This window comes from Haemorhous mexicanus, chromosome 5 (genome assembly GCF_027477595.1).
Source record: "Haemorhous mexicanus isolate bHaeMex1 chromosome 5, bHaeMex1.pri, whole genome shotgun sequence".
NCBI classification, from domain to species: Eukaryota; Metazoa; Chordata; class Aves; order Passeriformes; family Fringillidae; genus Haemorhous; species Haemorhous mexicanus.
In genome coordinates this window covers 76,124,638-76,149,396 of record NC_082345.1, presented here as the reverse complement: position 1 = coordinate 76,149,396, position 24,759 = coordinate 76,124,638, and the positions used below count along the sequence as shown (strand labels likewise).

The 24,759-nt window shown below is 43.6% G+C and overlaps 1 protein-coding gene across 5 annotated transcripts in view; it reads left to right on the top strand.

Moving 5' to 3' along the window:
- The first annotated feature begins 262 nt into the window (after window positions 1–262).
- GOLGB1 (golgin B1) overlaps window positions 263–24,759 on the top strand; it is a 42,712-nt gene continuing 18,215 nt past the window's right edge. For 2 of the 5 annotated variants that reach the window (XM_059847704.1, XM_059847708.1), the window contains exons 1-14: window positions 263–405; window positions 3,369–3,501; window positions 5,483–5,579; window positions 6,204–6,356; window positions 9,778–9,930; window positions 13,513–13,665; window positions 14,490–14,612; window positions 15,038–15,151; window positions 16,911–17,322; window positions 17,983–18,074; window positions 18,376–18,472; window positions 21,647–21,720; window positions 23,231–23,318; window positions 24,088–24,146. In XM_059847704.1, coding sequence (XP_059703687.1) covers window positions 5,490–5,579; window positions 6,204–6,356; window positions 9,778–9,930; window positions 13,513–13,665; window positions 14,490–14,612; window positions 15,038–15,151; window positions 16,911–17,322; window positions 17,983–18,074; window positions 18,376–18,472; window positions 21,647–21,720; window positions 23,231–23,318; window positions 24,088–24,146 — 1,608 coding nt within the window. In that variant the 5' untranslated portion in view covers window positions 263–405; window positions 3,369–3,501; window positions 5,483–5,489. Of the gene's footprint in view, window positions 406–3,368; window positions 3,502–5,482; window positions 5,584–6,203; window positions 6,357–9,777; window positions 9,931–13,512; window positions 13,666–14,489; window positions 14,613–15,037; window positions 15,152–16,910; window positions 17,323–17,982; window positions 18,075–18,375; window positions 18,473–21,646; window positions 21,721–23,230; window positions 23,319–24,087; window positions 24,147–24,759 lie in introns of all 5 variants that reach the window. The other 3 variants (XM_059847706.1, XM_059847705.1, XM_059847707.1) reach the window with 3 other exon arrangements.

Below are 24,759 nucleotides of genomic sequence, written 5' to 3'. Positions count from 1 at the left end.
CGGCCACTGCTCCGCTCCCGTCTCCCACCGGCCAGTGCGAGCCTCCGTCTCACCAACACCTCCTCTCCGGCCCGAAACGCCGCAACTGATTAGTCGCTGCCTTGTTATTGGGCGGGAACCCACAGCGTCCCCGGGATTGGTTACTTTGTGCCATGTTGCAGGACAACCATGGCGCCGAGGCAGCTGCTCCGTCGCGATTGCCTGGCCGTCACGTCTATTTTTCAACCGCCGTAGCTGATTGGTTTCTCTGCGTCGGGGGCGGGGCTCCGCCGGAGGCGGAAGTGGTGGCGGCGCGTTCCGGTGCTGAGGTGGCGCGGTAGAGCGGGTCGGCTGCTGTGGGGTCGTCGGGAGCTCCTTGGCGGGCTAGAGCCGCCCCTCGGTGCTGACCTCACTGCCGTGCTGCAGGTCAGTGTCTTCCCCCCGTCCTGGGTGCTCTCCCCCTGCCATGTGCGGACCGCGGACTCTGCCACCCAGCTCTCGGCGGCCGTCGCTGGTCGGGCTCCTTTCGTGGCCAGCGGGGTCGGAACGGGTTCGTAGCTCCCCGGGGCCCGAGCCGTAGGGGGCGGTGGGCCGGGGCGAGGCTCCCTTCCCGCTCTGGGCTTTGCGTCCCGGCCCCGTCTCCCCACGCCGGTGGGACGCTGGCGGCAGTGCCCCCACGTACCGAGAGTGCAGCCCGACCGGGGGAGGTTCGCACTCCGCGGGGCCCTCCGGAGGCGTGCGGTCCGGTAAATCTGCGGGGCTGCTGGGGCCCGTCGGCGCTGCCCGCCGTCGCTCCTGGAGCCAGCGCGGCGCTCCAGTGCTTCCCGTCCCTCCCGACTTTTCTTGGAACCCCTCTGCACAGCGTGAGAAGTTTGGCCCAGGGCTTCTGTATAGCAGCAGTGCTTTTAATGCGTGTTTGATTTTAAAAGAAGGGAAATACAAGAAATTAACTTAATTTATGTATAATAAACTTATAGTATAATGAATTAGATAAGAACATTGTCAAGTCTTTCTTTGCTGTGGCTGATACCTAGGGATAGAAATGTGCTGCTTAATGCAGGCTGTGCAGACTAGCAGTGGGCTTCAACTGTTTGGGTCAGCGATGTGTATTTCAGGGAAGAGGAGCCTCCTCTGGATCACTGCTGATCTGTAGTTCTAGTGTTCAAAGTGAGGTTTCCCCAGCAAAAGTTCATTAGTCACAGGAATGCTGAGCAAAGGTAGAGGATGTAAAGGATCTTGGCTCACATCCTGAGCACTGCAAGGCTCCTTGTGTTCTGCTGTTCATTACATAGGTGGGAATCCATATGCTGATGTGAGCCTGGGAGGGCACCAGTCTTGTCTCTGGCAGCACTGTTTGCTTTACTGGGGTGAGGCAGTGGAACACGGAATAACCTCTGTCCTTTCACGTTTGGCGTTGTATAACACCAGGATATTCTTGCCACAAGTCCTTGAGGCTAATGCACAGGCCAGCCACCGCCTTCTGTGCAGGCTGTTGGCTTTGGGACAATTTAAAGCCATGTTATGCCTGTTCCTGGTTTTGTTCTCAGGGAGGGCTCAGAGAAGGCAGAGCCAGGCTCTTTACAGTGGTGTCTGATGAAAGGATGAGAGGTCGTGAGCATGAACTGAGACACAGGTGATTACCTTGCTCATCAGAAAATGCTTCTTCACTCTGTGGCTTACTGAGCCCTGGCCCAGGTTGTCCAGGGAAGTTGTGAAGCCTCTATCCTTGGAGATATTCAGAAGCTGCTTGCACATCTTCTGTTTGAGCAGGGAGCTTAGACCAGATGACCTCCTACCTTCAGCCAGTCTGTGGTCCTTTGATAAGATTCTCCTCGAGCCTTTTATTTATTCATTTATGTTGCCCTCAACTGAATTTTCTCCAACAAGTTCCCACCTCTTGTTCTGGGGTGCCCAGAACAGGACACATTACCCCAGACATGGCCTTACCAGTGCCTGGTAGAGAGGAAGGATCACCTTCCTCCTGCTGCAGCCCAGGGTGCTGCTGCTGAACTCTGTCAGGAGGGTGCATTGATGGCTGAGGTCAGTTGTCCACCACAATCCCCAGCCTCTCTCTGCAGTGCTGCTTTCAGAGATGTGATCCAAGGGATGCTTTCCAGAGCAGTGGCCCACCTAGGCCCATGTTTTCCCTGTTTCCTCTACGCAGACAGCAAACATGAATTGTAGAACCACTGTTTGTTTCCCATTCACATCCCTTGCCATATTTGGCTGACCTGAGAATGTAAATTAAAAATTAATTCAAAAGACATGAATCTCTAAGACTGGAGTTCAGGTTGTTAATGTCCACATCCGTGCAAATAGGTGCAGATGGTTCCTCTGTTTGCATTTTTAAGGTGGTCAACTGTGAGCCAAACCCAGCAAGGCTTCCTAGCTTGAGAGCGGTGTCAGGTTAATGTGGCCAACCTGGACAAATGCCAAGAAATATTTTCTCAATCCAGGTCTGCATGCCTGAAGTTGTAGTGCCCCTAGCAAGCAGATATGTGCTGAGGCCCATGCAGATGCCTAGATTCTGCTTCTTTTTCGTATTTCTAATACCACTTCTAATAATTCATCTATTGGTTCTCTTGGTCCCAGCCGCATATTTTGCATTTCTGACTTTAAGAGGCTGTGGCCTAATACTCAGTTGGAAGATCAGACCCATCCTCTTCAAGTGTTGGAGACAGTTAGAAAGAGGCGTTCTTGCATTTGGATGGCTCTTTTCTAAAATGCACCATTGCCAAGACAGCAGGTTCAGTTCCCCATTGGGGCATTGTTGGAGTGATGGTTTACAAAACTATAAATACTTTATTATTCTAACGATGCATTCCAGACATTCCAGGTCTCCACATGAGTATCTCATTACTGCATCAGTGAGCAGTTGATGTTGTCAGAAGAAATCTCCCTAGCAGGAACTGTAAAGCTGTACTGTTCTGGAATTCCATGCCTCACGTCTTGCCCAGGGCAGCTGAGAAGTGAGCAAAGCACCAGGATTTGTTTCAGTGACTGCTGTGTTGTTGCAGAACATGAGCAATCCTGGCATTTTGGCTGTGCTTCTGGAGGAGTTGCATCCCCTTGAGCTCTTTGCAGGAACCTGTTTTAGGCCTGGCCTCTTGCTGCATGTCTTTTTGCTATACTATCTGCTGCTGGAGTATTTTATTCCCTGGGCTGAAGAGACTAAGCTCATGCTGTGCCTGCAGTGTGAGAAACCAGGGCATGTCTGCAAATCCATGTTCCCAAACAGAGCAGACTTGTCACTTTTCATGTGTATTGCAAGTGGCTGACTAACAGTCCTGGAGTGTACTGTGTAGGATCAAGGATGGGCTTATTTCTTTATGATTGGATCATTTTTTCTTTCTTTTTTTTTTTTTTTTTCCTTCTCTCTCCATCAAAAGTCTTGGTTCATGCAACCTGTCAGTACTCAGGAGATAATAAGGAATGGCGAGAAAGACTTGTGTGTGACTGCTCTACCTTGGAAACATTACTATTGAATCAGGAGACCCATGAGCTCCTTGGAGTACAAAGCAGGTTAGTATTCATGTGCTCTTTTCTGCTATTGATGCATGACAATATGCATTGTCACGTTTTCTACTTCTGCAAAATCGGGTGACTGCTACAGATGAGTAGTGTGCTGCTTCTTTCCAGTGTCAATATTTTCACATATTTAAGTGGCAATCTAAGACCAAAGATTTGCTTAGTAAGACCAGGGAGGTCAGGAACAAGTGGATCTGTGTAGCTGGCTTCAGGAGCCTGCTTCTAATGAGGCAGAGACATCATATTTAAAGATTCCATTTGATGGAGATAATTTTAATTATGAAAACTTGATCTTATAGCTAACATGAGTTTGCCTAGTTTCAGCTAGCAATACTGGAGCTTCTGTAATTGTACAAATTATTTTGCCACTTACAGGCATGGACAGTTCTGTGGCCTTTGTGTTCAGAGATGTCAAAAGTCACATGTGACCTCTTTTTATAGAACACTAGAATGATGATTCTGTGATTCTTAAGGGACTTTGGGAGTTCAGTTGGTCAAATCCTTTGCTCTTAGTATGTCTAACATCAAAAATGAGATCAGATAGCTATGAGCCTAATACGGTATTTTATCTTCTTCCCTGTGCATTTTTTCTGATTGAAGTTGCTTATGCTGCGACTTCTGTACTCTGCCTCATGTCAATCCTATGTGGACCTTGTAAGAGATGTGTGACCCTGTCTTTAGCTACCTTATGGGTGGTTGTAGGGAGGGCAGCAATTGTATCCTACTCCTCACCTGCTGTTCTCAGGGCTGAGCAAGCCCAGCACTCTTACACTCTCCACATGCCTTATAAAGCAAACCCCAGTCATCCTAGGGGCTCGCTGCTGTACTTGATTCACTGTTTTGAAAGTGGGCACTCTACTTCAAATGTAGTCTTACAGGTGTGAATAGAGAGGAATAATTGGTTTTCTTAACCTGCTGCCTGCAGTCCTCCCAGTACAGCACAGTGTACACCTGACCTTGGCTGTGAGCGCACCAGTGGCTTGTGCCAGGCTTGGCCATCAGCACTTGGAGCTTGTCTTCTGCAACACAGTTGTACAGCCACTTGTTCCTCAGCCTGTGCCACTCATGCTTTTCCCATTCCTGGCATAGGAAAGGCATTCTACCTTCCCTGAACTTCACAATGTTTCTATCCATCTGTTTCTCCAGCCTGTTGTTATCCTCCTGATTGGCAACTCTATACAAAGGCTCATTTGAATTTGGTGAATTTAGTGAGGTCTCAGTTAATAATGGAGAATTTAATTTACTGCCCTCCTCAAAATGACAAGTTATATGTTGCTGGCTGGTACTGCCACATGTTTTTTGGTTCTTCACTTCCACTTGCTGGATTAGTTTGGCTCCTGAATTTCAAGGAAATGAAAGAAGGTATGCTAAGCAGCAGCCAGTGAATCTATGTCCTCTGCAGACTATTCCCCTCTGTTGAGGTCCTGTCCTGTATGTGACATGCAGAGGTCTCATAATCTCTCTAATGTGACACAATTGTATCTGTTTAACAAACATCAAGGCTCAGTCCATTATTTCCACTACTTAATAGCAGAAAGCTGATTTTATGTTACAGGCCATGTTTGGCCTGTAGAGAAATGACATCATTTAACAATCACCTTTCTTTTCAGTTAGCTGAACAGATTGTGGTTCTGTAATGTCATTGTTAAGAAAGATCAAGAATGAACTATGAGGATGACTTGGCATCTGGTATAAAAGTGTATTTTTTCAATCATACGTGTGGAGCAGTGAAGGAATCTTCATGTGTCTTGACACCAGCACATCCTCTGCTTTAATATTCAGAGGGTCTGGCTGTTCCTGTTAACGTGACCATTTCTTTTTTTCCTTAGGTTTTACTTCAGCTTTTCTCTCTTAGCATAGGAGACAAATTCCTACAAGCATGGTCACCGAATGCTTAACATTAGAGATTGGCATAAAGGAGCTTATTCTTCATAGCAGCTTTGACTCTGTATTCTGACTTTTGGTTTTGTTTTAGGCTCAAGATGCTGAGCCGTTTGTCAGGTTTAGCAAGTACTGTTTTACAAGAGCTGTCTGGGGATGATGGAGATGCAGTTATTGAACCATCCATTGCTGTAAGTACAGTGTTATCTAAAGACTTTCAGATCTTATTGACAATTACTTTGGGGAGCATGGTTCATTAGACTGCAGTGAGAACTGTCTCCTGCTTCTTCCTTGCTGAGCACTAGACTGAGCTGTCATTCCACTCTGCTTTTCTTCTACTCCTCACCTCTCAAGTCAGCATTTCTGTTGGGCAGACTATAATCTCCTCAGCTTCCACATCTCAACGTGATCCCAGGAAACAAACTAGAATTAGAGTGAAGAAAGATTTTTAAGAGTACTAGTAATTGTGTGTAGCAGAAAGGGAAGCTCATCATGGTTGGGTCATAGTGGGAGGCTTCATCATTGTGCTGCCCTTTGGTATTGAGACCATGGATAGTGTGTGAGGGTGCCTCTCATTTCAGATTTGTTCATGTGGTGTTCAGCAAGGTACTCTTTGTTTTTGTGTGTTGGCTTAAAAGTTCTCTGAGTTTCCTCCTGGTTTCATCTAACTGTACATTTCTACAGGCTTCATGAAATGCCTGCAGGGAGCAGAGTGCAGCACTGAGGACTGGAGTTGAAGCTCTCATGTGGATGCTCTGCTGCAGGCTGTTAATAGTTTTTTTTTTTCCTTCGGAGCACTCATTTTGTTGTTTCAGGTAGAAACTTTGCAGTCAGAAGCAGAAAGCATGGAGGAGGCACCTGAGGAGGTGTTGGAGCGCCTAGCCCAAACAGAAAAGCTAGTTGTTCAGCTGAAGGATTTGATTCGAGAAAAGGATGCCCTGCTCCAGGAAAAAGAAACTCTGTTCAAGGTACTATTTCTTTCTCTGAGGACCAAGATTAAAATGCTGCTTCAGTCTTCTGTGCAAGCCTGTCTCTCCTCAGAAGAGACAGGAAAGGAAGAAGAGGAGGAGGGGTGGCCCTTTATATTAAGCAGACTTTCGATGCCATAGAAATTGAAACTAAGGAAGATGGAGTGGAATGTCCATGGGTAAGAATTAAGGGGAAGGCCAACAAGGCTGACACCCTGCTGGGTGTCTGTTATCGTCCACCCGACCAGGAAGAAGAGGTAGATGACTTATTCTATATGCAGCTAGGCAATGTTTCAAGATCATCAGCCCTTGTTCTTGTGGGTGACTTCAACCTACCAGACATCTGCTGGGAACTTAATACAGCAGTAAAGAGGCAGTCCAGGAAATTCTTAGAATGTATGGAGGACAAGTTTCTGTCGCAGCTGGTGGGTGAACCCACCAGGGGAGGGGCTGTGCTAGATCTGCTGTTTGCAAATAGAGATGGGCTGGTGGGAGATGTGGTGGTTGGAGGTCGCTTGGGGCAGAGTGATCATGAAATAATAGAGTTCTCAATATTTGGTGAAGTCAGGAGGAGCACCAGTAAGACTCTTACACTGAACTTCCGGAGGGCAGACTTTGGCCTGTTTAGGAGACTTATTCAGTGTCCCTTGGGAAACAGCCCTTAAAAACAAAGGAGTTCAGGAAAGGTGGGCATGCCTCAAAACAGAGATCTTGAGGGCACAGGAACAGACTGTCCCTGTGTGCCAGAAGATCAGTCAGCGGGGTAAGCGTCCAGCCTGGCTGGGCAAGGAGGTTTTGGAAGAACTTAGGAATAAAAAGAGGATGTATCAGCATTGGAAGGAGGGTCAGGTCTCTAAGGAAGTATTCAAGAAGGCTGCTGGAACATGGGAAAAAAAAAATTAGGGAGGCCAAAGCTCATTTTGAACTTAGAATGGTGACTTCTGTAAAGGTTAATAAAAAATGTTTTTACAAATACATTAATGCTAGAAGGAAGGGTAGGACCAGCCTTTGTTCTTTGTTGGACAAGGGAGGGAACTTAGTATCTGCAGATGAGGAGAAGGCAGAAGTGCTTAATGCCTACTTTGCCTAAGTTTTTAGTGGGAAGATGCCCTGCCCTCAAGACACCTGCCCACCTGGAATGGTTGATGGTGTCAGGGAGCAGAATGGTCCCCCCATTATCCAAGAGGAGGCAGTCAAAGACCTCCTGAAATGCTTGGATGTTCATAAATCTATAGGACCAGACGGGATCCACCCCAGGGTAATGAGAGAGCTGGCAAATGAGCTTGCAAAGCCACTCTCCATCATTTACCAACAGTCCTGGCACACTGGTGAGGTTCTGGATGACTGGAAGCTGGCCAATGTGATACCCATTCATAAAAAGGGTGCAAAGGAGGATCCTGGTAATTATAGACCAGTCAGCCTGACCTCAGTACCTGGCAAAATAACGGAACAGTTTATATTAAGTGCCATCATACAGAATTTACAGGATGGCCAGGGTATCAGACCCAGTCAGCATGGGTTTAGGAGGGGTAGGTCATGTTTAACCAACCTGGTCACCTTTTATGACCAGGTAACCCGCCTAGTGGATGCAGGGAAGGCTGTAGATGTTGTTTATTTGGATTTCAGCAAGGCCTTTGGCACTCTCCCACAGCATACTCCTAGACAAGCTGGCAGCCCGTGGCTTGGACAGGAGCACTCTTTGCTGGGTTAGAACTGGCTGGATGGCCGGGCCCAGAGAGTGCTGGTGAGCGGTGCTGCATCCAGCTCGCAGCCAGTCACCAGTGGTGTCCCTCAGGGGTCTGTGCTGGGGCCAGTTCTGTTTGATATTTTTATTGATGACATGAATGAGGGTTTAGAGTCTTTCATTAGCAAATTTGCAGATGACACTAAGCTGGGAGCGTGTGTCAATCTGTTAGAGGGACAGAGGGCTTTGCAGAGGGACCTGGAACAGTTGGATGGATGGGCAGAATAAAATGGGATGAAGTTCAGTAAGTCCAAGTGCCGAGTCCTGCACTTTGGCCACAATAACCCCCTGCAACGTTATAGGCTGGGGACGGGGTGGCTGGACAGTGTTCAGGAGGAAAGGGACCTGGCGGTGCTGGTTGACAGTCGGCTGAACATGAGCCAGCAGTGTGCCCAGGTGGCCAAGAGGGCCAATGGCATCCTGGCTAGTATCAGGAATAGTGTGGCCAGCAGGAGCAGGGAGGCCATTCTTCCCCTGTACTCAGCACTGGTGAGGCCACACCTCGAGTATTGCGTCCAGTTCTGGGCCCCTCAGTTTAGGAGGGACGTTGAGATGCTTGAGTGTGTCCAGAGGAGAGCAACGAGGCTGGTGAGGGGCTTGGAACACAAGCTGTATGAAGAACGACTGAGGGAGCTGGGGTTGTTCATCCTGGAGAAAAGGAGACTCAGAGGTGACCTTATCACTCTTCAACTTCCTGAAGATGGCTGTGGTGAGCTGGGGGTCGGTCTCTTTCTATGGGCAACAACAGACAGAACAAGAGGACACAGTCTCAAGCTGCGCCAAGGGAGATACAGGCTAGAATTAAGGAGGAAGTTTTTCACAGAAAGAGTGGTCAAATACTGGAATCATCTACCCAAGGAGGTGGTGGAGTCACCATTCCTCGATGTGTTTAAAAAAAGACTGGATGTGGCACTTGGTGCCATGTTCTACTTGAGGTGTTGGAGCGTGGGTTGGACTCGATAATTTTAAAGGTCACTTCCAACCTAGAAATTCTGTGATTCTGTGGTTTCTTTTGAACATGAGATACCTGCATGACGAATGACATTAGTTTCAGAGAAATATTGGAATTTGAATGATGGACCCTAAGAGATGTAGGATATCTTCTGTTAGTTTGCTTGGGTTAATTTAGACTATGGTAGATAAGTTACGTCCAAGTTACACAGCATTTTGTCTGAGAGCCCTCAGAGGCCCATGCAGATTCCCAGTGGCTCTAATAAGTACTAATATCTTGTGCAAGGTTGTTCCTTCCTGGCTTCAGAGTGTTCGACACAGAGAAACCTGTGCTGCGCTCATCCACTAGTCCGGTGGTTTCATGACACATTCCCAAAGATACATGTTGTCTACCCTGAGGTATGGTGCGAGTGTGGTTACTAGAGATAGTTCTGAGGCACTGCATGTAGCAGAGAAAGTCAAACTGAGTTTGTATTCACTGCTGAGTGAAGTCCCTGAGTGCTCTGTCCTTTGAAAGGAGGTGCTGGGGTAGAAGCTACAGTGTTGGTATGTGTGGTGTTTCGGAACAAATTTGGTTTGCAGATGTCTTTTAGATAGTGCTGTTACTGGGGAGGCAGAGTTAAACAGACTATGTCAGGCTGACAAACTGTGTAGCTTTTTCAAAGTGGTGCTTCTTGGGTAGCAGCACTGGAGTCAGGACAGTCAGTTTGTGTCCTTCTCTTACAGAAAGAGCGAGAGGCCGCGGATGCCAAGCTGATGAAACTTAAACTTCAAGCCAAAGCCAAACTGGCCTCTCTGAACAAACGTATCGAGGAGCTGACAGAGAAAGGATCACCACTGCCTACACAGGCATTAGCAGAAGAGCTGGAATATCCCAAGGTTAGGAGAAGGGGGCTATTTAAAAGATGTAGCTTTGACTGATGTCCTGGTACTGCTGATGTTTCAGGTCACAGTGACCCAGCAGGGTCTATTTGTCTTATTAGCAGGATTTTCATAATTCCAGCAAGGGTGTCTGTGCCTGTGCTGTCTGTCTGTCCAGCTTCCTTGTACTGCAGATGCCCTTAGAGTGCTCAGCTTGATCCCCTCGAGGTCATGGGCTGGTTTCCCTCTGCGTAACTTTGGTAATCCATTGTTGCTGAACCCTTTCCTGCAGAAACTGTATGTCTATCTGAGCTATGAGTTTCAAAATGTTGCCTGTCATGTCAGTACAGCAAAGGTTGGCTGGTGTACAAGAACAAAGAGGCAAGGAGGTCATTGAAACTGGAAGGGAGTAACTTTAATATAAAAAAATAAATATATATTTTTTCCAGTTGTGTAGCTTCCTGAGCCACCATAAAGTTTTTTGGTTGACAAACTATAATTGTGTAACACTAGGTAAAACTGGGAGGAAAATGTCTTCTATGAAGACATTAAAGCTACTAAGTAGAAGCTCTCACTGGAGCTGGTAATTTTTGAAAACTTGACTTCGGAATCAGCAGAACAATGTTTTCTTTAAAAAGTTTGTAATATTATGGAAGAGAAAAGGGATAGAAGTCCAGAATGGTTTCCAGACATCAGATGATGTTCATTAAACGAGAGAACATAAAAGTTATTTCAGACATTGAAAAAAATATTAACATATTCTAGGAAACAATAAAAGGTGCCTGTGAGAGCTGTCAGATCAGAGGTGACTACTAAAGTGAAGATCGTTCTATGACTTGTGCTGGCTATTTTTGATTGAGCACATCATAAAATCATAGAAATGTGCTTCTGTAATTCCCAATACCAAATTGAGAGTCTTTCTCAATGCAAAGCACCATCTGGTTTCATATATGAAGAACTGGATAATCTCAAGCATTTACATAATAGAAAAACGAAGCAAAATTTAACCACTGCACAGTCAAGCATGAACAGCCTTCCCTGGCTGTACAGACCAGTCAAGGCCACGGGAGCTGTTCAGCTGTGTCACTTGGCATTGCTGTCCTGGTGCTAAGGCTCTTTTTCAGCTTATCTATCTGCAGTGTGTGTGTAACATCCATGTGCTGTTACATGACTTTGTGTAGACTTGCTGTTGAGGAGTGGTGAGTGTTCTTGCTTCAAAATTAAAATTTATCAGTTAAAGAAGGCAAAATGAGAGAAAGCTGATCATCAGTTAATTGGTGCAGTATAGATTTTAAAAAGAAACCTTATCTTTTTTACCTACCGTTCTAGCTATTCTATTGAGAGTCGCAGTGCCTTGTGTGCAGTGTTGTCGTGTTCTGCTCACTTGGAATCAGGAAAGATAAATTCTGAGAGCAGCAAGAGACTTTTTATTTTCCCATCATGTTAGTAGCTGCACTTGGAAGACGTTATTTAGTTTGGTTGACTAAATAACGTTGGTTATTTAGTCAACCAAAGTCAGAGAGGAAATGTCATTTTTCTCTACAGTTGTATGAGGAAGGTGAGCTTCAAGAAAATGGGCAAACTGTTAAAGGATAATGCAGATGAATGGATAAATGTAAATTAGCCATTAAGAAAAATGGCCTTCTAATTAGAGGAATGAGGGCTTGAGACAGTCTCCAGTGGACATGGTATGGGCCACAGCCTTATTTGGTTTGGGTTAGAGCATAGTTTGGGTGAATTATGTTAGGGCAGTTACCTGCAATATTTTGTATTTGACCCAGAAAGCACTAGTTTTTTTCTTGTGAGGTTAGACCTACTGAGAAGATACAGAGTCCTTTATATGAACTTATTTCTCCAAGCAGATGCTGTCTTGAGTAATGGGGGTATTTCCTAGACAGTTACCCTGCCTTTTGAAGGTGAAAATTCTAGGTTAGAGTTGCATCTTATGCTGAAGTATTAGCAAGGGACTGGGTTATTAGAATATTAGAATATTAGCAAGAGACTGGGTTTTTTCTCTCGATGATGTGGGCCCTGTGGGAAGGCTGTATTTTAAATATCTAACTAGTACTATTACTTCCTGGGCTTTTAGCAGAGTGCCTTATTTTGAGAAGAATGGAAATATCAGCTTATCTCCTCCTCTCAGATAGTATTTGTGTACAGAACAATTGAAGCTCCTCTCAGACTTTTGAAGTGGGTAAAGATAAATTATGTTCAGGTATAAGAGCTTATACATCTTGGAAAAACATAGTATTTTAAAGCTTGAGCTCTTTGTGGCTGTGCTTCTGTCCTTACTTGTGGCACTCCATGAAATGGCCAGCGTAAGAGTCTTATTAAAATCCAACTGTGAGTATCAATCCTGAAAGCCAATTACAAGTAAACTAACTAATCCAGCTGTCTTCCCCCCAGCAGTTCCTCTGCCCCAGTCTTACAAGTTATGTATATCCTGGCTTCTTAGAGCTTCCTGCATCTCTATTCTTTATCTTTCTGTCTTGTTCTATTTCTAAATTTAAGTGCAACTGAAGCTTCTTTGTCTGTCTGATCTGCCTCCTGCCAATGACTTTCTCTGTAGGTGAAACAGCTTTTGAGAAACAGTAGCCTCTTACTCTTATTACACTAATGTATAAGTACTTTTAAAAGCCTTCATAGTATTTTCGGATTGGGTTTAAAGACATAAATACTCTGTAGAATCCCTGTGTTATTGATGGTGTTTGACCCAATACCTGCCACGAATAAAAATGGAAGAGATAGATTTTATATATATTCAGTACAAAATACCCAGCACTGTGTGCTGACAGTAGCTGGAAGTGCTGAGATAAGAATGTAGAGCAGATTTTGTCTGCTCAGGGGCAGGTGGTGAGGGACCTGCCCTCACCCAGGTGGAGAGTCAGAGAGAAGAGTGCAGGTGTAGTTGTCTGAGTCGACAACTGTAAGGCTAGGTTGTCTGAGTAGACACAGCCTAGGCACATTTTATGTGAACAGTTGTTTACATTTCTTGGTCATAAACAGAGGATTTAAGTGGAGTAGAACTGACAATTGTTTGCCTGTTCCCTTTGCTTGTAACTAAGAAGTTCATTGCTAATAATCCTGTAGTCTAAAGAGTTTTCCATAGGCATTTTCTGTAGTCTAAAATGTCTAGCCCTTTGTCACATGGAGAATATTCTTCTATAATTAATTTTAGAATGTTTTTATTTCTGTTATTAGAGAAATTTGTGGTGTTAAAAAGCCTCAAAAATCAGGGAAGCCGTATAATAAATAATGTATTTAATAATCTAATTTGCCTTAGATTATATAGTGAGCAGTCATGGACAGTTAGCTCTGGCCAGTGCTTTGACACTTCCCAATTAAAAGCATCTTGTGCATCTCTACACAGAAATAGGGAAAATAGTTACTTAACATAGGACAACTTTATTTAAAGAAACAAATGTAAAGTTAAGAAATGAAGCAATGTAGTAAAAATAATAATCTGATTAGGAGTCAGGAGTAAAGTAGCATTATAGTGGATTTTTTAAAATAATTTATTTAATTTATTAACCAATAATACTGATAAGTATACTTTCTTCAGTTTCTCTTCTTCCCACTTTTTTCCTCTTGCAATATCAGAAAAATGAAAATACAAGTGAAGGGCACAGAGAGGAAGTGGAAGTACTGAAAAAGCAGCTCAGAGAGGGAGAAGAGGCTGTTCAGGACTTGAAGAAACAGCTGGCTGTAGCCAAAGTGAATCTGAAAGATGCTGAAATCAAGTATGCAACACAGGTACAGAAATTTTTTTCTATTCATCAGTCTGTTTCCCACCTCACTGCTTAGACTAGTACAACAGGAATAGAGCAATACTTACACAGCTGGTCTTCAATTCCCTTACCTCAATTTTGTCAGTCTTGTGCCTCCTCAAATCACCTAGGTCCATCCATTTCACTGCTGTTGGCTCCTCCTCTAAACATTACCTAAATCTTTCACAATCCCCAAATGATCTTCTCCTGCCCTTCATCCTCTACCCCAGGCCAGAACCACCCTTGGTGCAAAAGGTGCTCTGCAGGTAAGAGGTGGGTTTCACCCGTGGACAGTGGGACTGATGGCTCTCTGAGGAGGGGGAAAACAGTCCCTGGAAGGGCCTGGATAGGGTGTCCCTTCCTCTGAGTCAGAATTTGGGTTCTTCTCTGCCTGCCATCGCCTTTCTGTGTCCTGCTGTGGGTGTGCAGGGAAAGATTTTTTTTAATACTCAAAATTGCAGGTTTAGCTTTTGAACTGTGAATTGGGCTGCATCCTATACAGTTAAAAGCCCAGTAATAAATTATTACTATTATTATAGTAGTAATTTATTTTATTATTCTACGTATTTGTAGATTAAATTCTATGCTTTCTGCTTTCTGGGATCTGAAATCTTATCAGTTGTTATACACATAATAGTAGAATAAAGACACCAAGTAAAAATACTTTTTGACCAAGATGATGTGTAGGATTGTCCAGCTGAAAACTCCATCTCACACACAGAATGCTGGTGCATGTTGAAAGCAAGCCTATGTGTCTGTCAGCTTCATAACCTTGTTGGTTTGTTTTTATTTTGTGGCTTATGTTTTCAGCTGAGTTCCCTGCAGGAAGTGATTCAGGAGAAGGAAGCTCTCCTGGAAGAGCATGTGCACCAGCATCAGGCTGAATTACTCAAGATGGTGGTCCAGTCAGATACGGAACTAGAGATGCAACAGGTATATTTGATATAATAATCACATCATGGGAGGAGGAAGGAAAACCGAAAATGCTCTGAAAGAACAGTTCTCGGTAAAGTAACTCAGAAGGGATAAGAATAAAGATGCTTTGATTGTTTGGAGTTTTTAGGATTGCTAGTTGGAGCTTTGAGTCCTTAGTTTCAATCTGCTGCTTTACTATCAGTCAAAGAGAAAGAACTGTGAGAAAGAAAAAAGTGTTACATTATTGTGCACCAGTTCCCTATTCATGAAGCAAAGTAAGCTCCTCCTACTGCACCAGGGCTCCAGAACAGGTGTCAACAAAAATTACTTAATTCAGGCTATCGCAGTAAATGTGTTACAAAAACAAGGTATATGGATGAAACGTGGGAATCTAAATTTACACTGGTCTCCCCAATGCTGGAATGGCCTTGTCTCTCTCACAGAACCTGCACACACTTCAGAGAAAGCTGGAGGAGCAGGAAGCAGCTCTGTTAGGACGAACTCAGGTGGTAGAACTGCTGCAGCAGGAGTTACACACTGCTGAGAAACAAAACCAGGTATCTGGTCATGCTTTTTATTGCTTTACACTGTGTGTGTGTGTGTGTGTGTGTGTGTGGTGGATGGCCTTTGTCAGTGGCTCAGAAGTTACGAGATTAGTTTATTTTTGCAACCATCTTTCCATCATGAAATCAGCTGGGGCTGCCCTCCCGGGGTCAGGCATTAGAGCTGCAGGTCTGTGTGCACAGCTCACAGCAGGTACAGCCAGACAGGGGGTGCTGCAGTTGCCAGCTCTAATGATCCAGGACAGATGGACAGGGTCTACATCTATCCATACCCATGCTGCTGACTGTACTTTCAAAGCCAAATACACAAACCTTCCCCAAAAGCAGAAATGCCTAACACAGTGCTGCTGAAGCCTCAGTGATTCTGGACTGCAGTGTCCTGGCCAGATCAGAGCAGAAACAGCTATTCTTTGGTATTTCTTGCTGAGAACTTGCTTATATGGTGACACAACTTGTGGAGTGGGATTGGCTCTCACTTCATCAGTTTGGAGTGTGAAGAGAATGAGATTAATTCTGTGCATATACGACTATATAGACACAGGCTCCTTGAGACAGGATTAAGAACACAACCTCTTAAAAGGTTGGTTTGCAGATAGAGGATGAGTGTATTTTTCATTTTTCCAATATCTGAACTTCTGAAAATTCTCCATCCCTTTAGAGGAGACTTACACTGAATCAGTCTCATATTCACTGGCTGCATGATTTCTGGCCAGTCTAATGCTGAACCTCATTTTGAGGTTTTTTACACACTTGTGCCCCACTTAGTTTCTTTTGCTCTGTGTCCCAGCCAGGCCCATGATGGTGGGTCCTCTTCCTACTGAGAAGAGGTAAAGAGGTACCTGAGTGAGCTGACTTGTACTCCCTACTGGCTGTATTGCTCAGCAGGGTGTATCATGGGGTGCTGGCATGGATATCTTCATTCCCCAGCTCGGCTGGCTGGGGAAGCTCCCTTGGCTTCTCCTCGGTGTCTTTGACTTCCCTCATGCATTCTGTGGTCTGAAGTAGGCCTGGTATAGGTGCAAACTTGAGGCCATGAGGCTGAAGCCTACTCATAAAGTAAAAGGAGCTCCTCGTCAGATTCCTCCTGAAATTAGCTGTGCTGACCATCCACAGCTCCAGTAGGAGGAAGTTTGACAACAGGAGTGTGGGCAAGTGTAAGGTTTTCTGTCTCTTGGTCACCTTAAGTCTCTGGTCAGTGTTGACCAGAGGCTTCTGAGATTTTTCTTAATGCAAGCCCTCTGTTATCTCCAGATTCATATTTCAGCATTCCCCTTTCACATACACACTTTTGCCCGGTTTTTTTTTGTTTTTTTTTTTTTGTTTTTTTTCTGTTTGTTTGTTTGTTTGTTTGTTTGTTTGTTTTAATTCTACTCTGTAATTGTTCAGTTCTCCCTCATTTGTTGTAGCTCTTCCTCCCCTTTTTAGGAAGTTTGCTTTCTTCTAAAAGGGAGCTCCTGGTCACTGTTCTATTGCTTCTTTTCTCTAAATTCCCCTCCTCTAAATCAAGACTTACCTTTTCTTTACCATAGCAATGAGGACTTGCTTCTCCCAGCATTTCTTTCTCGCAGTTTCCAAACTGTGGAGCAGGTTCTTTCTAACAAATGGAAATTTCTGACATGTTTGTTTCCTCCCTTCTGCAACTCAGGTATCTTAAAAGGATTTAATGAAAACCTTAACATCTAATTGAGGTACTTTGCTTTGTCATGGTATTTAACTAATTGAGAGAGAAATTAATTTCTGAATCATTTTACAGACACTCCTAGATCAGTGCCAGAAGATGGAAGTGGAACTAAGCTCCATGAGGGATGTGTTAGATGCAGAGAGACGAGGGTCTCAGGATTTCAGGGAGAAGATGGAGCTGGAGCTAGCTGAGAAGAAGCTGTCTTCCCATCGCTTGCAGGAGGAGGTGCAGGGTCTCTCAGAACAGCTGGAGGAGGCAAGAAGAGCACAAGCTGAGCTAGAGGTGAAGTATAAAGATCTGGAGCAGGAACACAGGCTGGAGGTGGAAGAGAAGAACCGGCTGCTCAGTCGTCTCACGGTGGCTGAAGAAGAGCTGCGATGTGTCCGTGCTGTCCGTGGGGCTGAGGAGGAGCAGCTGGAGCAGGACGTTGGCCAGCTCTCAGTGCCGTCTGTGGGACATGGAGCTGCAGCATATGGACCACGAGGTGAGCAGGCACAGCAGTTGGGTGGAGCGGGTCCTCAGGGGCCTGAGTATCACTGGGTTGCCTTCTCTTTGGCTTTGCTTTTATAACAGTTCTTAAGAAAGGGTTGATGTAACAATTCCTAATTGCACAGGGACACGGGAATGGTGGTGCTGTCTCAAACTAAGGGGGGCTAGTTTGATTCCACTGTTCTGTCTTAGGCAGCTGCAAGAGGAGCAGAAATGTGGGGCAGCATATATGGTTCTTTGCTTGTGTACTGTCCCAGCCTCTTTGTCTTTTGGGGCTTATGGAGATTTCTTGAGCTGGATGTATTGTTTTAGTTGATTCTATTGATTTGTTTGATTTTTTTTCTGTCAGCTTACACAAGTCCTTTTTAAATGCGCCTTGTTTTTCACAGTCTGAATTTCTACTGAAATTGCAAGTAAAACAACCAAGAAAAGCAAACTAACATTTTCCCCATAGACCCGTGTTAAAAGTAACAACACTGATCTTGCCTCAAGCTCTTATTTCAAATTGATTTTCTTCCAGCTTCTTTATGGCTCAAAGCTGAAGCAGTGACTAAGAGAGAAGAGATTTCATAAACTATTGTGCATGTGTAAAATGGACATAGTGTGGCAAAAAAGACAAGAACAGACCTTAACTCTCCTCTTTCCCCTCTGTCAGATGAACTTCTACAGAAATTTGAAGAATTTGTCTGCTGTCAGGATGAGCTGAAATCCCAGCCTCAAGTGCAGCTCTCTGAACTAGAGCAGCAGGTTTGATATTTTCAAATTATACTCATTAATTTTTCTGGTATATTTAGGAACTGAAGCCAAATTAAATGTCTAGAATTCCTTTTTTTATCCTGCATTGTTTGAGAAAGGCTTTTGTTAGTTCTCTCAGTTGATGAGCAGTCGTGTTATGACTACAGAAGCCTGAAAGAAGTAGAAGTCAACTCGAGTAATTTAAAAGTTACAATTGATTTTTTTTAAAAAGTTAACCAAATGATTAAAGGCTAATATGTTTTTATAAATTGTATTAAAATTTATCTTTCTCTCCTCCTTTCTGTTTAAACAGGATGGATCAGCTTCACAGAAAAAAATAGTAGATCAGGAAGACCAGAACGAGACTTCATTCCTACCCACAGAAAACTTGGAAAGACAGAAGACAGAAGGTTGTATGATTACCTTACCTATTTTAATATTCTTAATATACTTAAGAATCATTCTAGAATTAGTTTCTACAAAAGATAAACCTAAAGTGGTAGCTTTCCCCAGTACAAAATGCTGACAATCTGTAGGTGGTACTTCTGGGAAGGATATTTTTGATAGCTTTTGCTGAAACAGTAAAGGACCCATATATATGCCACATATAAAAAAACCCAGACAATTACATTGATTTTGAGTGTCTGGTCATGTAGACTGCTAGCAGCAATATCACAGCCCTGTTAGAATTTTACTATAAAACAGTGGACTCCTTCACATGTTTACGTCACAGTCTGGTGCACTATGACAGTAGGCTGTCTTGATTTTTAAGAAATAGATTAATTTTGCTTCCTGTCATTCAAAGATTGGTAATAATCACCAATAAACCCGATTCCTGCAGTCCAAGAACATCATCTTTGTCTTTTTTTGTTCCAAGATCTCAGAGATGCAGGTCTTTAATGAACTTGAAGACATTGTTTAGAATCACAGCATGGTTTGGGTTGGAAGGAACTCATAAAGATCATCTGGTCCATCCCCCCTGCCCTAAGCAGGGACATCTTTCACCAGGTCAGGTTGCTCAGAGCCCCATCCAACCTGACCTTGAATATGTCCAATGATGGGGCAGCTGACAGCTTCTCTGGGCATCTCAGGGCGAAGCAGCCCTCTTGAAAAGCTGCAGTAAGGCCTCTCTGAAGCCTTTCTTCTCCAGGCTGAACAACCACGAGTCTCTCAGCCTTTCTTCACGGGAGATATGTTCCAGCCCTCTGATCATTTTTGTGGTTTCTTCTGGACTCACTCCAGCAGATTCACATCTGTCTTGTACAGGGGAGCCCCAGAACTGCCACAGTGCTCTGAGTGGGGTCTAACAAAAGCAGGGAAGAGGGTGAGAATTATCTCTTTCAACCTGCTGCCCACACCTCTTTTGGTGCAGCCCAGGGTGTGACTGGCTTTCTGGGCTGCAGGCACACATTGGCAGCTCCTGTCCAATTTTTAGTTTACCAGAATCCCAAAGTCTTTCTCTGTAGCCTGTTTTCAATCCATTCACCCCACGGTCTGTGCCAGTACTGGGGATTGCCCGAGCCCAGGTGTAGGGCCTTGCACTTGGCCTTACTAAACCTCACTGTGCACAAGGGCTGCATAGCTGCATTGCTCAAGCTTGTCCAGGTCCCTCTGGATGGTATCACATCCCCCCAGCAAAATCAGCTGCTCAGCCTGGGTCACCCGCAGGTGTGCCATGGGTGCACTCCCCCCAGCTGTCTGTCAGCAGTCAGGACACTAAACAGTGCCAGTCCCAGTATGGTCTTCTGTGGGTCCTGGTTCCCATGTGCATGTTGAACCATTGACTGCAGCTCTTTGCACACAGCCAGTTCCTTACCCCAGATAACAGCCCACCTGTCAAACCCATATCAGCAATTTAGGAGCCAGGGTGTTGGGAAGACCATATCAAAAGCCTCACAGAAATCCAGCTTTCAATCTGGAATCATGCCCCAAGCTACAATTTAGGACATCCAAAATGCACCTGGAAAATTTCAATCAGCTTTCTTAAAAAGCAGCTCCTCCCTCCTTCTACTGAAAGGAATTCCACCCAAAAAATGCGATGACTCCGAGCCTCGCTGTCATGTTAACTTAAAGCGTCTTTCCCAATGCATGTTTAGTTGCATGTTTACTTCAAAACAAGCTTGTGTTGTTGTTTTAATTCTGTTTCCAGTGGGTGTGTTGAATGCTTGATTACTTTTTTTTTTGGATCTTAAAATGCTGGGAGATGTAATTTCTTTCTTAAAACTACCAAAATATTAAACGAAACATAAAAAAAATCTTTTAAATCTGCTCAATAGGTTCTAAGTACTTTGTTACTCCTTTTTGTGTTGTGAATTTGTCAGTCTTATTTAAAGTGGGATGCCAAAATCTGCCACCATAATCCATTCCTGACTTTGGTAGAATGAAATAAGGATTTATAGTTACCTTATATTTTGTAATTTCTGTAATTTCTGATGCTTTTCAAGCAGACCTCAACAAACCCTTTCAAATTTCAAGTTGTTGTTGTTTGAAATATAAAAATTCTTGAAATCCTTGTACAGCCTTAATTTCCGTGGGCTTAGCAGGGCATTAGACCAGAATATCTGTAACTCTCTGTACATCTGTATGGATTCCTTGAACTTCTCTTGAGGCAGCCCTTGGAGTGATTGAAGGTCTCTCCTCCTGCTCCGTAAGGGAACGTTGTATGAGGCTGTCTGAAGTTCACTTGGGGAAAGACTACAGTAGAGTATGGGTCAATAAAGGAAAGCCATTATCACAGAAAACACAGATACCTTCCAATTGTTAGAATTCACAAAACATTCATTTGAGCTTCCTCAGCCTCCATAGTACTTAGCAAATACTGTTTTGCATAATCAATTGTATGTAGAAAAGTGTGTAAAGGAGAACAGAAGAAAATCTTCTACTGTATGTTGATGGTATGTGTGTCCTCGCTGCATGCTCAGAAGTGAAAAGTACAGAAATTTGTACCCCTTAGAGAACTGTTTAACTTGGTCCTGAGTTTTATTTTGCATGTATATTAACCTGTTTTTCATACCATCATTGCTAGTTAACATGTTCACAAAAATGGGGCCTGTTTTTTAATGCTTCTAAGTTGGTAGAAGCATTAAAAAGCATTGCTTCTGGGGAAGACAGCATTTGTTGCTTTACAAATGGCTCCTGTGCTAAAAAGCTGAGCCATCACCTAATACATTATTTAGAACTGAGATTAATTAGAATGTATTTTTCTTGTACATTTATAACAATTTCTCATTTTATTTTTTCCAAATGAAATTTGAAACGTTTTTATACAATAGTTCTTCCTTTCCTCTCCTTTATAAAAATGTTTCTTAAAACTTGAATCTCTATTACCTGTCTTTCAGTATGTCTGTATGACAACAATTGTTCTTTTCTAAAAGCTGCTTAAAAGACCATGTTGGTTGTGTGGTTGTCCTTAAAGAAAACCAAACCCACATTATCCACATACGTATGACAGTACATATCTCCACTACATAAGTGTTATTAACAGCCGTGTGTCCTCTCTCAGAAGCTCCTGGAAAAATATTGTGTTGCTGTCTAAAGCAAAGTCTAAAGTTTCAAAGAAATTTTTTTGTGTTTGAATGTTTCAGAAATACCACATTTGCAACTTGTTCTCCGGGAGTCTCAGCAGGAAGCTGTGACGGTCACAGAAGATGCAGAACAGGTAATGATAAAGCAGCTGAAATAAAATAGGTCAAGGACTGGCCTTAAAACAGCTAAGCTATCATGGTCTTTTGTACCAATCCTCTTTGAAGGTTATTATTAACTGGATTAATGGTGAAAGACAGAAATAGCTTCCAAATACAGCTTGTACTGTGTTAGTAACAGACTGTGTTTCCCTTTGCCAGCTGTGTGCATTTCTTGTGTCCTTCATCCATCCGGTCCACATTTGTGCTATATTCTACCTGTTGTGAGTTAGTTTTTCAGCAGAACTATGGGTCTCTGGAAATAAAATTCCAAAGGCTCAGCTGTCATTATATAAGATGCCTTTCAAACCATTCCCACTGCCCTCATGGGCACCTGGCTGACTGACTGGGGAGCTGTGTGCTCCGTTACTGGGGACAGGTGGGCACTGTCCTTGTGCTGCTCCACCATGTCCTGCTGCTTGGCCTTGTGTTCAGCATGGGGAGGGAGATGACAGCCTCTGTGTATCTGTACTGAGGATTTGCTGTGAAATTGGTTGTTAGGTTAGAGCAAGGTCTGGCTCTCTGCATCCTGCTCTGCTGGTCCATCCTGTCCACAGGGGGAAGATTAATGCTGTGTTTTATCTAATACATTCCTCTGTATCAGAAGGTTTGTATATTACTGTGAAGTATTAAGGTAAAAGTTGTTATTTGGAACTGGAGAAGCATTTTGAGTCATTCATCCACCTTCCAACTGTCTGCAAGCTGTGAGCTGGTAGATCAGTGGGAATGCACACACACCTACACACGTAGGCTTTTCAAGGGCACATATAAGCATTTGAACTGTTTCTACTGCCCCTTTGTAGACATTGGGAAAAACAGGTTCTTTAGGATATGACTCACCTGCAACAAGGTGAATATTGAAAATGGGTCCATGAAAACAACCCTGGAATTGTCCATTTCAATGTCTTCATTATAAAAAGAGGCCAGCTAAATTGCTTACATCTGTTTTTACACTTGGACAGCTATTCCTACTATTTGTGCACCTGACCCATGGTTTGGGTATAGTTACCCAAACCCAGGTTAAGGCATCTAACAGTTAAAAAGTTCTTGTGGGGTTATTGGTTTGTTTGTGTGGTAGAGCCTAGCATAACTTTATTGGGAAAGCTCCAGGTTCTTTATCTGCTGGAGCAGTGAGGCAATAACATGTGACTTCTCACCTTCTCTGCTTGGGTGGTGAGTGAAAGGTTATGATACTGTGGTTAGTCTCTTTGAGGTAGTGAAGATGGAAGAGAAATCATCTCAAGGTTGGGAGGAAGTTGTTTAGATCATTGATCTGTTAATCTGCTGAGATATGTCTTAGTCTATTGCTTAACATCAAAATCAATCTCTTTTTCATTTTTTTTTTAATTTATTTTCATTAGGCTTCAGAGTTGTGTCCAAACTTTGATAGTTTTACTTAGAGCTGGCAGAGCAGTCAACAGCTAAGAGAGCTGTCTCCTCATACCAGGATCCTGGCTCAAAGCTCAGTGTTTTTTCTTCATCCCACAGAATAAGAATATTGGTGCTGAGGCAAAATTGCAAGACCTGTGGACTGTGGAAGCTCCAGCTTCTTATATAGACTGCTCTTCTTCTACAGGTGAGGACACAGAATAAGGCATGTGACAAGAAAATTGTGAAAATTTGAGGAGTTTCAGGGACAAATCTGAAGATTATTTAGAAAGAGGTGCTCTGAGGTCAGAATCTAAAGATGATAATCTACAGAAGGCAGAAAATATTTACATGAGGTAGAAGAGAACATTCTAGTGTGGGATGGGTAGGATATACCAGAAGAGAAGAAAAAAGTGGTTGCTAAGGTTAGAAAGAGAGAAGGGTTTGAAGGAGTGTGTTTGTAGATGCCAAGACTCATGTGTAAGGCACAGAAGAGAATTAAGATAAAATAAGAACTGTGTGTTTCTCTGCAAGCCAGTAAATGTCTTTTTGTGTCTGGAATTCCATGCCACATCCCACATGGGGAAAAAAAAGCAGTCAAACCAATCTGTTACCTGGTTCTCTTGTCTCTTTGCTCTTCATCCTTCTTCAGGGGTCAGAAGTGCTGTGTGCAGGTGATGCAGCAAACGCAGGGGATTGCACAGAGCCGTGCTGCAGCTGCAGCTGAATTACTGGTTGGAGTTAAACCAAAACAGGATGTCTATGCACTGCATAGACTCAAACTCTGGGTTGTTTTCTTCTGTGCTTGGTTTGCTGCCTTTTTTTTTCTTTTTTTTTTTTTTTTTTTTTTGTCTTTTCTCACCTTCTATAGAAGCTCGGGTCCCATTTTTGTCCCTTCACTCTACCTACTGACATTACCTGCAAATTGTTGTTCTGATGGTAACAAGTGCTCCTTTTCTCTCTCCTTTTTGTGTCAGGAGAGCTGGTGAATTCTGAAATACAAAAGCCTTTTGGTGACACTTCCGTGCTCTCTGAGGTACAAACGTAGTCCAAAACCCTTTTGGTCTCAGTATTGTATGCATTTGCAGATACAAAACCTTTAATTTAGTTTAGAAGTCTCGAAGGGTTGTCTCTTTTTAACCTCCTGTGACTTAAAGTGGTTGTTTCATTATGACAGCAGACTTTTTAGGAGCAGGTCTTCTTTAATGGTTCCCCATAAACTCTTTCTGCCCTCCAAGTCTATACGGTGCAGCATGTTGACTTATTGGTGGGCTGTTGATCCAAGCTGTCTGGGGAGGATTTGTGAGTGCTTTTCTGTTGTAATCTGTTTTGGGGGATGGGAAGAAACTTAAACATAGTAATTTGGAAAAAGCCAAGCACTTTGTTCCAGGTGCTTTGTCTAGTGCTTTCACTTTGGGCATGGACGCAGATTGGAATATGGGTTTCTATCCTGCTTCTTTGCCATGTTAAATGGACAGATTGAATAGGGGACAAAAACCTCCTTATTCAGAGGCTATGAATAGGATGCCATGAAAATGTGACTGGTTAAGTACACTAGGGCTTGTTAGAATCACAGGAGAACTTAAACAGTTCAGAGTTATACTATATTGCAGTCAAGAGAGAAGGGGGGAAGACAGGGAATAGGAAGT